The 16,636-nt window shown below is 40.4% G+C and overlaps 1 protein-coding gene across 3 annotated transcripts in view; it reads left to right on the forward strand.

The window, feature by feature from the left end:
- FBN1 (fibrillin 1) overlaps positions 1-16,636 on the forward strand; it is a 147,647-nt gene that overhangs the window by 17,234 nt on the left and 113,777 nt on the right. For all 3 annotated transcript variants that reach the window (XM_048956653.1, XM_048956656.1, XM_048956654.1), the window contains 2 exons: positions 4,508-4,603; positions 6,161-6,256. In XM_048956653.1, coding sequence (XP_048812610.1) covers positions 4,508-4,603; positions 6,161-6,256 — 192 coding nt within the window. The remainder of the gene's footprint in view (positions 1-4,507; positions 4,604-6,160; positions 6,257-16,636) is intronic.

Genomic DNA, 16,636 nt, shown 5'->3' on the forward strand with positions numbered 1-16,636 from the left:
GTAATTAGCACGCTGACTGAGTCATATCAAATGATCTGTCAATTCATTTTATACTGTGTAAAAATCCAGTGAATGCCAAAAGTCAGAGTATTGCAGGAGTGCTAAGTTAGGTGCCTTGCCCTGAATGCTGGCAGGTAGATAAATGCCAGTTGTCTTTTTCTGTATATGTAGATGTTGCTTTACATCTCAGGTTTAAACAAGTTTGTTATATTTAAAGTACAAATAACAGAAGGTAAAAATACCAGGACTTCACACAATTAAAAATATGGGCCCTGATACATGAGATGTGCTTGAGTCTTCCTTTGAATATTTTAAGCTATATCTGTGTTTAGTACTTAGGAAATCAGTAGTGATTACAGGTTTTAATTTGTGCGCAACCGTAGTCAGAAACCTAACTCAGAATAGCTCTGACAGGCTTCTTGTCTGCTGGACTCAAATGGTGCAGACTGAAAAGCAAAACATAGCCTCTGACTTTGATTCGTACGCAGGTCACTTGTTGGGACTTTTCTGGTTACGAATCAGCTTTAGGAATCTGATTCGTGGTTGAAAAGATCAACTGGTGGTTTTCTCAGCAGGGATTTTCATGACATCAGTGAACTTGCTGGCTGAGTAGTGGTTGTTTCTCAGTAATTCTTGAATTTTTGGGGTTTGTTTACAGTGGGCGTGGAGATAGCATTGCCACATGCGGAGGCATCCCTCAACCTGCTGCGTGTGAGTCTGACGCTGCAGTGCATAGGGTGGGGAAGGCAGTCTGCCCTTTTGGGCTGGCTGAGGCAGAAAGGCTTTAACTGATGGGGTGCTTCTGAAGGGAGACCCGTGGCTGCAGGTGGGCGCTGAGGGAGCAGCTGAGGGGAGGGGTGCCTGCCGCTCCCAGCAGGCTGGTACACTGCCCAAGCTCAACGCGGGGCCTGCTCCACTCCCCCTGCCGCTGGCTCAGCCAAGCACAGAGCTGGTCAGTCAGTCAGTGCATGCTGTCACAGCCATCCTTCTGAGGTTTCCTCTGAGATTGGGCGGGAAGCCTTGAGGCTCTCAGGTCTGCACCTCGGAGGCTGCTCCCTGAGGCGGTATGGGAGATGTCTGCTCAGCCAGAGCTCAGCCCCTTGATTTATTCTGCTGCTGTCAGAGGTGGTGAAAAGCCTCGATTTTTGGAAGTTTCCGAAGTTTTTGAGGCTGCTGTGGGTTTTCTCAGTCAGCTGCTGCCTCGCGTGGATGCAGCCCTGCATCCTGGCCTGGTGCTGGCTGCCATCTCCTGACTCAGTCACTCGACAGAGAAAGCATGCTGAGCATCTGGGATGCAGTGAGGCCATCATTCCTTGTTTACAGCTCCTGGCAGGCAAAGCCCTGCGTCATGCACAGCCAGGCTGGGAGCGTTTCCTCAGCAGTGGCATGGAGAGATGAGACAGCTTCTCCTGTGAAGTGCCCCGGGCTCCAGGCACCAGGTTCTGCTCCTCAGGTTTTTCACCCCCATATTTTTTAGCTGATACTGCTGAGCTGATGGTGTGGGTGTGTTACCTTCTGAATGCTTAGTGATCCCCTGAATGTTTTGGGAGCAGTTGTGATGTGGTGGTGTACTCTGTATGGATGAAGTTTTTGCTCAGATTTGCTTGGAATTTACTAAGACAGTCAGAAACTGTGATGTTTAAATGCGCAGCGTGTCGTTTCTCTTTGGTAATCAGTACAAACATTGCCCACACACAGTGTGCATGGATGTACTTGATCTTGCCGTCTCTTTTGCAGGTTTATAAAGCTGCATTCCTGCCGTTGCCTCTGTTTTGATTTGAGAAATTTCCATTGCAGACTGTTTACAAAACGAACCTGAAAGAGAATGATAATTTATTAAGAGCAATAACTTGTTAATGTTAGCAAGAAAAGGCAAAGCTGTAAGAATACCGTCCTTACAGTAATTCCTGTGCTTTTTCCTCTAGTCTCAGTCAGTGCAGTACCTTGGGACAGGTTATTTCGTTTAGTGGAATATCTCTACTGACACAGATGGAGTTGTTGATATAGCTGAGGCTCTGGACCTGCAGTAGTATGCTACTTTTCAAAAATGCAGCCTTAAAATCGTCATCTAAGCTCCAGACAGACTTTTGCATGTTTTTCTATAAACTTTTGGAAGGGTAATATTTCAGAATAGTCAGTATTATTTTGGAAATACTGTTTTCAACATTCCTGTAAAAGACAACAGAAAATTATTTGTTTACTGACTCGATGTCACTGATTTCATTGCATAGTAATAAGAGGGAAAGATCACTGATTAGAATAGTTCATTTTAGTAATTACGATGGGTTGTCCCAGCATTCTCTTTCTGTAATGATTTTAGTTTAAAAAGGAGGAAGAAATATTTTACCTTGGAAAAGTTCCTTTGAGAAGCAGTAAGACAAATTATGGAAACTTTTGTGTGTGTGTGTGTGCGTTATGTGTAAAACCACTCCTTATCCCAAAATGGGGAAATATACTTTACTGTTACTTGAACAAATAATACGAAAATCATCATATAAGCTACTGTTAACCTTTTTATCTCAAATGTAGTTCAAACTATTTAAATGGCTTTGGTCTTCATGTGGGAATGGAAATTAGCTCTTGGCATAGCTTGCTCTAATTGAAATCAGTTTGTGGTTTTTAAGTTCCTTCCCTGCTTGACAGATGATATCATTTCCTATGCTTTTTGTAATCCCCTCTGTTTTTCTAAGATTGTATAAAGCTAAGTTGAACTACACATTTTAAAGAAGCTATACACCTTTTTCTGACCTACTTAGGACATTGTCCAAAAATCTTCACCAGATGCTCACCCTGTATTTGCAGACAATTTCTCTTTTTGTTAAGGAATATTAGCACATTTTTGTTGCCTGAAGTACATCCAAAGATGTATCGTAAATATTAGACACAAAGGAAATGTGAGGTAGAGTGCTTACCTTTATAATTGAAGAATTAAGTGTACCGGTGATTCAAATGCTAGATTATTTTAAATCCTTTTTTTATTTGCATGTTGAACTTGTATTCTGTGGATTCGTATCTCTGTAGATGGCAATACAGTTAAAATTATTAATTCTGCTTTTAAAAAAAAGATTCCATTCACATACTTTCAAATTGTAAAAAGCCAAACAACGCTTAAGGGCTTTGTGCAACAGGAAAAATTCAGTGGTTGGCATGGCACCTGTTAGCAGCAGGCTTTGGCAGTACATGCAATTTGTATTTTTCTGACCTGAGCATTTCAGACAGCATGGGGTAGGTATCCAGTGCTCCATCACAACCTACTAAAATGCTGATCTCCCGTAATCCTATCTGGGGAGGAGCCTTTCATGTGGTTCCTGTTAAGAGGGAAAGCATTTCCCGGCTGCGTACTTGTGTGCCTGCCCCTGTTAGCAGCTGTGTCAGGCAGTGGGAGCTGTGAGGAGGACTTTGCCGAGAGGCCTGCCTGCTGCTCTGTGCCTGATGAAAAGCTTTAAGTTGTTCCTGACCTCTAGTTAAAAAGCATATTTGTCCTTATTATTAGAAAAACGCAGCACATGCTTTTATGCTTTACTGGCGTTGGACTTGGCCCGCATGCTAATCGTTACAAATGGTGGGGCTGCTGCTGAGGAGAGCAGGCTGTGCTACTCCCCGGCCTCTGCTCCTGGCAGGAAAGGTCTTTGGCTCTGGGGAAGTGCTGTCTGTGAGCTCTGCAGGCACAGGAGCTAGCAGCAGCTTTATGGAGCGGTGGTGCGAGCCCATAGAATTACCCTGTAACTTTACCTTCTTTTACAAGAAGTCCTACCTCGGCAGATCAACTTCTGATACTGTGTGTTCTGGCAGAGCCAGGCTGTCCTCAGGAGCTTTCTTATTTCTTTCCCTTTAATGCTTCCTTTTCCCATTGCCCGTATGATAACACTGTTACTCCTTGGTGATATCTAGCAGAAGTTCAGTACTTCAGTACTCTTTTCAGTGGTGAGTGGAGACAGGACAAGGGGAAACGGCTGGAAACTGCAGCTTAGGAAGTTCCGCACAAATGTGCACAGGAACTTCTGTACAGTGAGGTGACGGAGCACTGGAACAGGCTGCCCAGGGAGGTGGTGGAGTCTCCTTCTCTGGAGATGTTCAAGACCTGCCTGGATGCCTACCTGTGCAACCTGCTGTAGGGAACCTGCTTTGGCAGGGGGGTTGGACTTGATGATCTCTGGAGGTCCCTTCCAACCCCTACAATTCTGTGATTCTTTCCCCTAACTGATGATCTCTTTGCACCACTGGGAGCTAGGAGATGAATTCTGCAGATTCATGCTTCGTAGGAAGTGCTGCTGTCTTCAGTGAGTGAAGGTAGTGTCAAATTCTTGCACTGCAGCTTGTAGTTAGGAACTGTAGATCAGTGTTGTTTTCTGTACTGCTATGTTAAATACATCTTAAAATATGCATCTTCTGTTTCTAGTACTGCTTTCTAGTTCATATAATCAGTCCCTGAAGAAATCCCCTAGCAGATAGTTGTATGTTTCTGCTTGGCTTGGTTTAACTCAGGAAAATCTTTTTTCCTTTCAAGTACAACACTGTAACATCCGGTGCATGAATGGAGGTAGCTGTAGTGATGACCACTGCCTCTGTCAGAAGGGATATACAGGAACGCATTGTGGACAGCGTAAGTACATTTTATTAGTAGAGATACTGTATATAATCAAGTAATTCTAAGGTATGTGAACTGGATGCTTTTAACACTAAATTTCAACTGGTATTGAGCTTGTTTTTGATCAGGTACAGTGGAATTTTACAGGAAAACACATGACTTTGTAATGAGTGCCGAGTGAATTCTTTCTGATCGGTGCTATTAAAATAAACATCATGTGAATTCATAATAATTGGATATAACTTGATCCTGCAGTTCTCACACTGCCATAATTCCTGTTGACCTCCAGGGCTTTACACTCACTAGAGCAAGAGGCCATAAATAGAGAATTTACATGGGATTCAATTTTCATCTTAGATAACATTGAGCTTTTTAATACAAAGCCTCTTTTTTATTTTAGGGATTTATCTAAGAGTTGGTTCTTACACTCTACAAGTTTTACTTATTTTGATATTGTCTCGATACAGTCGATCGACATAGTTTTTGTTTCCTCAATCAATCCTGAGCCAACAACATTCCTGGATTTGCTGCTTGAAGCCTCTCCCAAACTGATTATGGTGGTCCCTTGCTGCTCTTGGCTAGAATGCTGTGAAGAAACTCAAATAAGGATGTACATGCTGCTTTTAACCAAGGCTGTCGTGTTGCTATCTAGTGAACTATTGGTCTGACAGAGAAAATGTGTTTAGCTTATTTAATGAAAACCTTTTGTGCTCTGTCAAAGTCAATGGCACACTTTACATGAACTTCAGTGAGACCAGGAATTTACTCTAATAATCTGGAAGAGGATCACATGGTGAAAGGATTAAGAATTATATTTCTGCCTTCTCTGTGAAATATCAAGTGGATAAAAGAGGATAAATGGAAACGTTCTTTCTACTGCAGTGAACGTGAACGGAACAAAGAATAGCATTACTCAATGAGCATCAAATTGTACTTAAAAACCCTTTTTTCATGTGAATGTTACATTTTCTGATTATTTTTGAAGGAAATTGCTTTTGGAGTTTATTATGAGGAAAACTGGGCTCTAGTGACTGTGTAGTTCAGGGAATCATGGATTAACTAAATCAGAATAGACACTGATTGCATATTGCTCTCCTGTTTGGTATCCTGGATTATTAAACACCAGTAACAAGCCTTTTAAAACAGAATTTTTGTTTTTATTTTTTTAAATGATGGCAGAGTAGTGAATGCACGGCTAAACGTGCTTGAATATCAGGAACACCTCTGAGAATTTGAAGGTGCATTTTTCACCTGCACCTTCTATGAGCAATCTCTACTTTTTCTGTGCTTCTTTGTTGAGAGTTTGAAAGAGACGTTATTTCAATGTTGTGGAATTGTCAGGTCATCAAAGAGGCTCTGAGAGGTCAGAGGAACTGTGGTTATTAGCATGTTTACATTATACCTCCTTGAAAAGATGAATTCATTATACTAATGAGGCCAGGAAATAGCAAAGGATTCTAGAAAAAACATGTCCTTTTTTTTACTAGTTTACCTGAGCTGGTTAGGCATGTAGTTTCCTATTTTTCTGGGAATAATATAGTAAAGACTACTTTTACCTTCCCTTTGATACAGCTGTCTGTGAAAATGGATGTCTTAACGGAGGAAGATGCGTTGCCCCAAACCGCTGTGCATGCACATATGGATTTACTGGACCCCAGTGTGAAAGAGGTATGTGGAAAAGCTGACAAATGAAAAATATTGATGGTTGCTTTTACCCAAGCTTTGATTTAGTTATTAAGTCATCAGAAGAGCTGTTTGCATCTCTCTGATATGTTTGCTTACCAGTGATAAGTAGCACCTTGCCTCTGTGTTTCGTGTGTTATATTATGGCAGAGGTTATTCAGTTCTGCTTCCCATCTTGCACAGCTGTATTGTTATCCAACTGCCAACTGCCTCATCTGGTATATGCTTTTTGTTTCATGATATTCAACCAATTTATTTGTTCATTTGAGAGAGATACAGCAAGGAGTACTGAGGCATAAGCCTCCTGTTAAATTTTATAATCTTTAAAATAATACATTTTCATTTGATAGAGTTAGCAGTTGATCTATTTCATTGAAAGTCTCATTCTTCAGCAAGAAGAATGGAAAATGTTGTCTTTGGTTAAAAGCTTGGAGTTTGGAAAAATAAAACCATGACATTAGGTTATGGTTGTTTTGAGTATTTCTACAAATCTGTTGAATTTCAAGCAGTTACTGTTTGTTTGTTCTCCATGGGTGAAGGTTTGAGCCTTCAGTCTGGAGCTGTGCAAGTTCTGAACGGGGTTATTCAATGCTGCTTTTATGTTGCCTAATCTGCAGTGGCCAGTTTGACTCCACCTGATTGGGCTGAAGCCTGCTAACAGCTTCAGTCAGTCCCTCAGGGCTCCTTCCTAGTGTGGGGTGGAGTGTGAAACTGGTGATACAAAGCCATTTGAGCCAAGTCATACTGTCATGGAATCCCTTACATGTCTTTGAGCACAATTGAAGTGGAAAGCTGTAGTCTGTATATGCCATCCATGAGCAGTTTTTACTTAGAACATGTGCTTGATCCTGTAGTTATCAGTAAAAGAGAACATACACATTAATACGGTGCAGTATTTCTAGTGAAAGATCACTGCAGTACTGAGGCCAAGTGATAGTCATATCTTCCCAGAAAACCTCTGACAGTTGGCTTCTTTCACAGGGATTCTCTCCAGCCTCTCTACCTAGCTGAGCTAATATGTTCCCCTCCTCTAAAAAAGGGTGTGGTGTTTTTTTGGTCCTAGAATCACATTATCCCATCAGAAAAATGTTTTCTGAAGATAACTTTTCAAGTATAAGCTCATGCTGATCTTAGTAGGCTTGCACTGTTCAGCACGTGCACCTGTGTGGTCATTAGGGACTTGTCTGGCTGCATATGATTTTACACATCTGTCAACTAAGAAAGAGATCCATATTTTGGATCTTGCTCTGGAATGTTATGTGAATTTGTGATGTTCCCTAGTGGGCTTCTGATGTATATGCGTGGATGGCCATTTTCCAGTAAATAAATTGACAAGTTTCATGCCCTGCTAAGAGAGATTTCTTCTTTTTTTTTTTTTTTTTTTTTTTTTAAATAACCAAAGCTTGGAGGGGGAAAAAATGGGAAATTACTCAAGAGAAATAGTCTCTGAACCTATCCCATTTCTGGGAGAAGTAGGAGAGGCAGATTGTTGTGAAAATACCATTTCTCAATATAAATGTGATGTGAAGTGCTACAGTTTTGTGACATGCATATTTTCCATGTGTTTGGCTGTGGTTTGACTTCTAGGATATGCCATGCCACAGGCTAACAGTGATGTAAGTAATTTACCACTGCATATCACACAGTGCTTTTCTCTGCAAGCACTGGCTAACAGTAAGAGTGGCAGAGTGTTTGTGGCGTGTATGTCACAGAGCCAGGTGTCCTCCAGCCATTGCTGCGTGTGTCGTAGCTTAGAACTGTCTTGAATAAAAAGTGTTGAGGCAACCAGATCTAAGGAGGTTGTTCTAATAACCAGATATGGAAAACAATGAAAATGTTCCTGGTGTTTGAGCCAGTTTCTGAAGTCCAGCAGCACATTGCTTTGTCTTATGTCTGATGTTTTAATTTTCCATACATTTGGCCCGTATTTGTAAGACTAATTAGCTTGGTTGGTAGTACCTCAGTAAATGCTGACCATATGATTGTTAATGAATATTTACAAGACTTCTTTGTCAATGGTTTCAAATACATGCATAATGAAAGAGCTTATCTGGTAAAAGACCTACTGTTTCACAGTGCAGCAAATTCCATCACACCTGTGGCATCAGCAGTTTTATGTATTTATTTTTTCAGGGAGAAGCACTGAAGAGTTTCAGCCCACAAATTACTTTTTGTGTGGCTTAGAAGTGTTAATGTTGGTATAAAGCTCCACAAAATATGATCAAAAGGAGTTTTTACAATCACTACTATCAGTGGAGTTCCTCTTCATGTTCTGGGAGAGTGCATATCGTGTCACCAGTGAGAAATGCGTTGTGAGGGCTGGACTGATAACTGCGATGCGGCTGAGTCCGTCACGTGTATCATTAGCTCCTAAGCTGTGTCTGTGTGCTTGGTGCCCTTCCAGAGCAGGGGGAGCCTCCTGAGCACACTGACAAGTGTATGCAGGTGTATCATAAACACAGTGGAGCTGCTTTTCCTTTGAGATAATGTTCATCAAAAAGGTGAACTTGACGCAAGCTGAACAGTAAAAAACTAGTGGAGTTGGGAAATGCTTCCTACAGCAATTTAAGATATGTTTAATATACACAGTCCAGAAAGGAAAATATTTCATGCATATTGACTCAGTTAAAATTTGAACTTTAACCATTCATTCTGGAAGGTGCTGAGTTCTCTGGCTGTGATCCGGTGATGGGCTTTGACGTGCATTTAAATGCAAACTTGAGATGTCAATGTGCATAATGTTATTCAAATGCTTAAGGGTCTTGCTGGATTATGGCCAAAGCTTTCAGTCAGTCCTGAGTTCTGAGAGGTGTGCCTGAGTTGTGTACTCAGCTTGAAGCATATCATTTAGTCGTATTGCTGACAAAAATAAATCACAGGCTATAGAAAAGTTAAGGTGCAAGCAAACCTAAATTTCTTCTGCTGGGTTAAGAAATGGATGCCACCTTTACACCGTTTAAATTTCAATAATGAATGAGGTACAGATTTTGCAGTTCCTTTAAGAGTCACTGAAGAGACTGAGTCAGAGATTTAGCTTAGTTTTCCCTGAGGATGATTCAGAACATCGCCAGCTCTTTTTGTTGTCTGTAAATAGAGCCTGGGGAATTGAGCTAGCTGCATTAGATGCCCACTTTGGAATCGTTTGAAAACATCCCTCTCTCATGCATTTGATGAAAGTCCTGAGTGATGTCCAAAAGAGATGTTACAGACTCAGAGAGATCAGACATCCCAATCAGATTTGATAGAACGATGTCCTCCAAATTAATGCATAATAGCAATCTCGACCTCTTTGAATCTCTTTTCCTTTGGACGTTTGGATAGTTGCAGAGTCACTTCCATAGAATATAAAATCGTATATTGTTGTTATTCTGCTATTGAAAAAAGTGCAGTGAAATGTCCTTTTCTTTTTCTGTCTGGATCCAGTTAGAGGAACACAGTGGAAGCTTAGAATGTGTTACAGCCCTGTTTGTTTATTTGAATGCTTATGACAACATCAGGGGCTCAGTCCTGCTGCATCTTGGAGTTCTGCCACTCGCTTCACATAGGAGCTGAGTAGGGCCTGATGTAGTTCAAATATTAAAAATGAACCACGTGTGTTTTGTGTTTTTCTGGACTCAGAATATGAGCAAATGATTGCTTTTTCTTCAGACAGAGTTGTTTCTGTACTGCTCGCTCCATGGCAGGAATTTTTGCCTAATTTTTAATTATATTTGGCCATTATTAAAAGTTCCCAGAATTAATGCCATATGTAAAAATATCTTTCCCAGAGCCTCTCTATGAAACTGCAGCCGCTGAAAGTGGTTGAGAGTAGTGTAGTGCCGTGTGTGTTTTCTGCTTTCTAAATATTACAACGAGCAGAATGTTTTCACAAAGAGGACACTGCACCCCTTAGTGTGCCCCGTCTCTGGTATTTAGTCTGAACGGAAAGTAAATAACAAAGTGTAGATAGCAGTAAAAGTATGTTCCCAAAGCCTTATGTTGCATTTAAAGTAGTATTGCAGCATATGGTAGCTGGCAAACATTTGAATAAACTTGATTTTTGTAGCTGTCTTCCAAGAAACACATCTGTTGACATAGACGTGTAGTTTCTTCAGCCCTGCAACATGAATACAGTGTGTACAGTATTATAGCAGCAAACTAAAGGATGGCTAAGCTTGAAGGCCTGGAGTAAGTATTCTAATGCACCATTTTCCCCTGAATCCATAAATTATGAAAGATTGCTTCAGGCTGACATCAAATATATTTAGTCATGGACTGATGTTTTACTTTCTTTATTAGAATCTTAATTCATGTTGCCATCCTTAGTATCTTTCAGTTTTAAAACAGGAATTCATTATCGGCAGCTAAGAATATCTTTGTGAAAAAAGTTGAGTTGAATGGATGAGGAGCTCTTACATTTTTTTAAACCAAAGCCGCAGCTTAACGCTGAGGAAGTAAGTCTATACAGAATTAGGATGTGTGATTTAAGACCATTTAGAATTCTTAGCAATATAATCAATAGATCTTTGGACCAGGACTCGGTGCTAAGCTCAGTTTGTTTTTGAATGCCAAAAAGCGTTTTTAGGGTCTTTTGTATGTGAAAGCTTTTATCCATTGTTCTGCTTCTTGTGAATACACTATCCAGCTATTGTGTGTTGCTTGCTCTATACATAAAGCATCTGAAAATACCACATAACGTGTTTTAAAATGTTCTTTAAAATATATGCTTAAACCTTAATCAAGATCCATAAATGATTCAGTACATATGGGCTTAGGTCTCTTGTGAGATGTAAGGACTCCAACTTTTGTACATGAAGCTGAACATTTACATTTTGTTCCAAATTGAGTTTTGGTTTCAGTCAAACAAATCCAGAGTTTTCATTCAGCTATTTGGCAGCCCTCTCTGTATTTCCATGCCTTCCTGATTGGCTGCTAAGGGCACTGACCTTTAGATGTGCAGCAAGGTATTGCTTGGCCTGCCTTTGTATTTTGCTTTGACTCGGTTTTAGTTGTGGCAGTGGAGTTGCATACAAAATGAGGAGCCCGTGCTTTGGTCAAGGTAGAAACACTTATTAAGTGGTAATGGCACGTGTTAATACATTTAATTACCGTACAAACATTTGAATGAAACTGTTGCGTTGTTCTAATTGGTGTGATTTGATTCTTGCACGGAGGTCATGAAGGGACTCACAGGAGGGTCACTGAGATCATTCTCCTGTACTGCAGACAGCTGTGTTGCTGCACCCGACGCCTACCTCCAGGTGTGCTGGCAGCCTCTGGGCATGCCTTTGCTCCACAAGAAATTCATTCCTGCTTTCTGCAGTCAGGGGCTGAACCTTGCGCTGGCTTTGTTTACGTGGTCTGCTTGGTCAGGCCTTAGGAAATAACGAAGGGACCCTGTGCTTTCATCAGAAGGGTTTGTTGAAGTTACCTTCACAAAGAGATGTCCACGTTTGGTTATAGGATGTTACATTAACATGGATGTGACTTTTCTGTACACAGTAGAGGTGGTTGAAAGATAAAACTTACTGAGTGGCCTGCACTGCTGGATTTGTGCTCTGCAGAGCTCCAGGGAGAACTGGGAAGAATTTGTCTGATGTTGTATCACAAAAGTCAGATTTTCTGTGTGTGCTGAGAGGCTGAGTCAGCTCTTGTTGATTTTAGTTGTCGTTGCAGCACAGCAGAGGCCTTCAGGGTAAATGTCTTCAAACCACTCTTGCCCTCTTAGTACCATCACAGTATTCTCCTTTTTCAAATGTCAGCTGTCTCCCCATTTGCAGGTCCCTATGAACTGTTAAGAATGTAAAGTAGCTCAGTTACAGCAGAAAAAATGAAAATATTGGTACATATGATTCCTCTTCAGGTTTGGTCACACGTTTTGTTGGTGCTGTTTGTTTTGAAGTGATTAAGAGCTTAGGTGTTTTTAAGACTGGTATTTTCTAGGATGGTATTTTCTAACAAAGAAAAGAGAATTCTTTTAAAATCTCGTAGGTCTTACCTAATGCAAGGATAAACTCACAAGGGCATTTCCAAGAAAAACAATTCTTCTATGTAGGTCAGCTAGGAAACGCTAATGAAAACACATCTTAAGGAAAGGTGCTCAAAATGGTCAGTGTTACTGTTATGTCATATATAAGTTGTCTTGCAACATATTTGTAACAGACTTGAAGAAATCTGTTACATTTAGAAAACTAGCTCATATCCTACTTCAGCGTAGAAGTGGCAAAAAGTTATAGGAAATAACTGCCTAAGAGTGGTTGTAAGGACAGTCACTTCTGCGTTTCCAACTGGCCTCGAGAAGTTCAGGAATAATGACTGAGTGGTTTTTATAATTTTTTTCAGTGACAGCTTGTACGGTTTGGCACTCTGGAGAAATGCTGTAGGAAAAGAAAAGAGGCCTAAATAAGGTCTAAAATGAAAGAAGCCTTAAGAGAAAGATCACTTTCCAAACTGCTATGCTGTAAAACAGTCTGGCTTTGCACTTCTTATCCAGAAAGAAAAAAAAGAGTCTTTTGGAAAAAGAGGGAATTTCCTTATGTAAAGAAACCAAGACTCATTTTTTTTCTTTGTAAAAAGACATGTAAAAGCTAGAGATAAGGAATTAAAAAACAAAACAAAACCAACAACAAAAGGAAAATCTTGAAAGTTAGTGAAGTGTGTGGGTGTACACACAGATACACAAGCACACACTTACATGTTTTAAAACAGAAATAAGAAAGCACCTGGTTCTGGATTGTGATCTTACACATTTACCATGTGTCTGCTGCTGGTATTGCCCATGCTGTGCTAACACAGGTAGGCTAGCATAATTGCAGCCTCAACTTCAGGTTGCTGAGCCATGGCCTTAATTTTCTTTTCCAGTGGTATAATTCAGGTTCCAGGCCTCATTTGGAAGGGATGGGTTCTGCACTGCTTTTTTTCATGAATGTTTAGTATAGCAGGTGACTTTTAACTTGACAAACACTAGCTTACTGGGTGATGCTGGGACTGTGTTACAGTGGCTCTGTCCTCATCAGTCAGTGTTGCAAAGTTTACCAGGTGATCTCCAGGAGTCTCAGTAGGGTCCTTACCTCTTTACTCCTTGGGATGTGACTCTCTAACACTTCTTTTTCCTAGACAGAGGTGCTGACAGCCATAGGGGAATGGGAGCTTAGGAGAATGCTTGCAGTTTTGTCCTTGGGGAAGTGGTTGCTGGGGCTTTCTGTCTATGTCACTGTGTGTGAACATGGGACAGAGCCCCTGCTCTGCTGTGCTGAGACAGAAGGACCTCACTGACATTGCAGCAGTGGTAATAAATTTAGTGATATTTGATTAGATTCACTGTATTGTTGTTTGTTTTTTTCTCTTTTGTATAGATAGTGATTTCTTAGTTCTCCTTAGTCTTGAGATTAAGCCATTGCTTTTGTAAGATGAGATGCTTATATTGCATATGTTGTTCCCACTGCTTGTGATAGCCCTATTGAATCTACTGTAAGATAAGTTTTCAGCGATTCTGGGGAGATCAGTCACTCAGTGGGGTGACTCCGACATACCAAAGAAGCTATTCCCTTTTTTTGTTTGTTTGGTTTTAATAAAGCTGTAAGAATTACAGAAGAGAGAGGGGATACTTTCTAAGTTTTTCATCTTACAGAATCACTCTGGGCTGGAAGAGACTTCCTCCTGTTTGAGCAGAACCAGAGCAGGTTGTCTAGGACTCTGTCCAGTCACCTCCCAGAAAATGTGTGAAATGTAGTTTAGTCTGTGATTTGTTGCAGCACATCCAATTCCAGCCTGTTAGCCATTGAAGGAAGATTCAGAGCTAACTCTATCAGGACATTCATAATCCTGGATGTTTTGTTTGTTGATAGTAGTGGTGTGTGTTTGTGTGTGTGCTTGGGGGGTGGGGGGAGGTGTTGTTTATTTGTTTTTATTTGTGCTTTATATTGTCTGAAGTGTATTTGACAGTGATTCATTGAGGCTGTGAAATGAAAGCATATATTATTGCCTAATAAAATTCTGAAAATTGAGCAATTTGTTTAAAAATATGAAATGAGCTGACGAAGTTACACTGCTCTGTGGGATGTGGGATAGGGAATGGTTTTAACTCCTAATAACGTCAGTACTACACTGCAGACAAAGTAGCAGGTGATGTTTTCTGCTTGCACTTGACAGTGGCTGTACTTCTGTTACTTAAAATAAAAGTATCAGGAGACCAATTTGCTACAGAGTCCCATGTATAATCAGACCTCTGTAAGGCTACATATTGGGGTTGCTGGTGCACGCTCTGTGACTGGGTATTGACAAGCTTGACTGTGAGGGGAGAAAGGAGGGCAAATTTGTAGTAGAATTCAGGGTAATTGGCAAAATTATGGACATGTTCTTCCAGTGAATATGAACAATCTATGCACTTCAAATCCACAGGTAATTTACTGGGCTGTAGTACTCGTTCATGCTCATCACATTACGCCTGCTATGCTGGTGTGTCACAGCATCACATTGTTCTTAGTGCCGTGTTTCTGTGATTCACTGTTTCTGTTTGTTTTTCACTATGAGATTTTAGCTTGAAAATACTCTATATTGTAATTGGTACAGTTAAGGAGCATGCAAATAAGCAAAATCACAGACATGCTTTGAGATTTTTTCCACTGTCTTGACTGTTCATTTCATCTGAGTTAGAAGGAAACCAGGTCCCTAAGTCAAGTGGGATTTTAAGCTCACAAAAACTCCTGTGTCTGCTTCAGTTTCTGAGAACTAGGACAAGAAAGCAAGCAAGAAGCATTTGCTGTGAAAAGCATGCTGTATAATTCCTTTAAAGTGCAATTAGGATGAGTCTTACAGTGAGACACTTCGAAATGCTCCTCGAGAGCCATTGGACGTGTCTCTGTGCTGGAATAGTATGTCCAGACATTTCAGCTCAGCTGAGCAGTATAAGTTACAGAATACTACTTAAGCCTGAAATGTTTATAAGAGGTAATAGTAAAACCAGCAAGCAATGAATTATAATTGTCCTGCTGAGATATGATGAAAGCCTTTATGAGAATCTCCATGTCCCGGTGGGACAGTATGGGTGGTAACTTGGAGAGATCCGCAAAATGGTAGTATGACAGCTTTACAGTCGGATTAATACAAGCTTCAAAAGAAACCACAGGGTCAAAAATGACTTCCAGACTGCAAGCTTGAAAGGCAAAAAGATCTGCCATTGAAATGGTCAGTTAAAAAAGGGAGAAGTGTTACGTGCTGTGAAAGGAGAGTCAGTGTTAGATCAGTGACTCCTTTAAGGTATAGTTTATTGATGCAGATACTATGTGTAGAATAGAATAATTTTGTGACACAGTGTTACTTATCCCAGGGACTTGATTCTTGAGAAGTAAGAGGACAGTTTGTTGGTGCCAGCTTCTTGAGGGGTTAAAGTAAGGAAAGATATGTTTTGTTATACAGAAAGTCACAAAGGAAAAACAAAAGAAGCAGGTGAGGTAGGGTGATAGAAAGATGGCAGAGGGCATCAAGCCTAGTACTTTCGTGCATCTCACAGGAAGAGAGCATTGAAAGCAGGTTGAGAAGTTTAGACTGCTTCTTAGGCCGGGAAAACCAGCGGAGATGTGCATTCCATCCATCTGAATGGCTCTTCTAGTAAAAACATGGCTAGACGTGAGCATGGTCCAGGAATGGCAAATGATGAATGACTTAGCAAGCTACCTTGCTGGGTATTTAATCTGTGTGGTTATCTAAATAATTTGAAATGCTTCTCTTGGCCTGCGTCAGTTCTGGGCAAAATGAAGTGCCATGCATTAAACCTTGTGCTATTTCAGCTCTAAGGTCCCAGCAGGAACCCAACAAGATATGGCTTCATGAAAGGTGATACTATATTAAACTAACAGTACAAGTTGTATCAAACTCAGTTCCAAATTCAATACAAAAAGTCATGTTTTTAGAAGGCATTTTGAATCTAGCACTAGCACTTCAGTCACTTGCTGATGTCAGTATTAAAAAAATGCTTTGTACAGCTGCTGACTACAAGGAAGATGAGAGGTTAAATTGGGTTAGCGGAAATGAAAGGCGTGCAGTGGAAGAAATATTAGTTTCAGAATGTTTATGGAATTTGTCATTAAATAAGAGAAGTGTTTAAATTGGAGGGCCAATTTAAAGCATTCATTAAAAAAAAAAAAGTTTTTTTTCCCCTTTTTTGTTAAACTGAAATTATTTACTGAGGCATAAAAGGAGACATCGATTTTCTTCCCTCTCTCTTTAAAAATAAAAATAAGTAGAGGTGATGGCAAATCACTCTCAGTCTCTTACTCTTCAAACTTTCCTGAGCTAGGGCCTGAGCCACCAACATGTATTAGAATAGCTCTGCTATTCTTACTACGGTTGATTACAGTTCTCTGTTATAAAGGGTGGAGGCACTTG

Source organism: Lagopus muta, chromosome 10, assembly GCF_023343835.1.
Source record: "Lagopus muta isolate bLagMut1 chromosome 10, bLagMut1 primary, whole genome shotgun sequence".
Taxonomy (NCBI): domain Eukaryota; kingdom Metazoa; phylum Chordata; class Aves; order Galliformes; family Phasianidae; genus Lagopus; species Lagopus muta.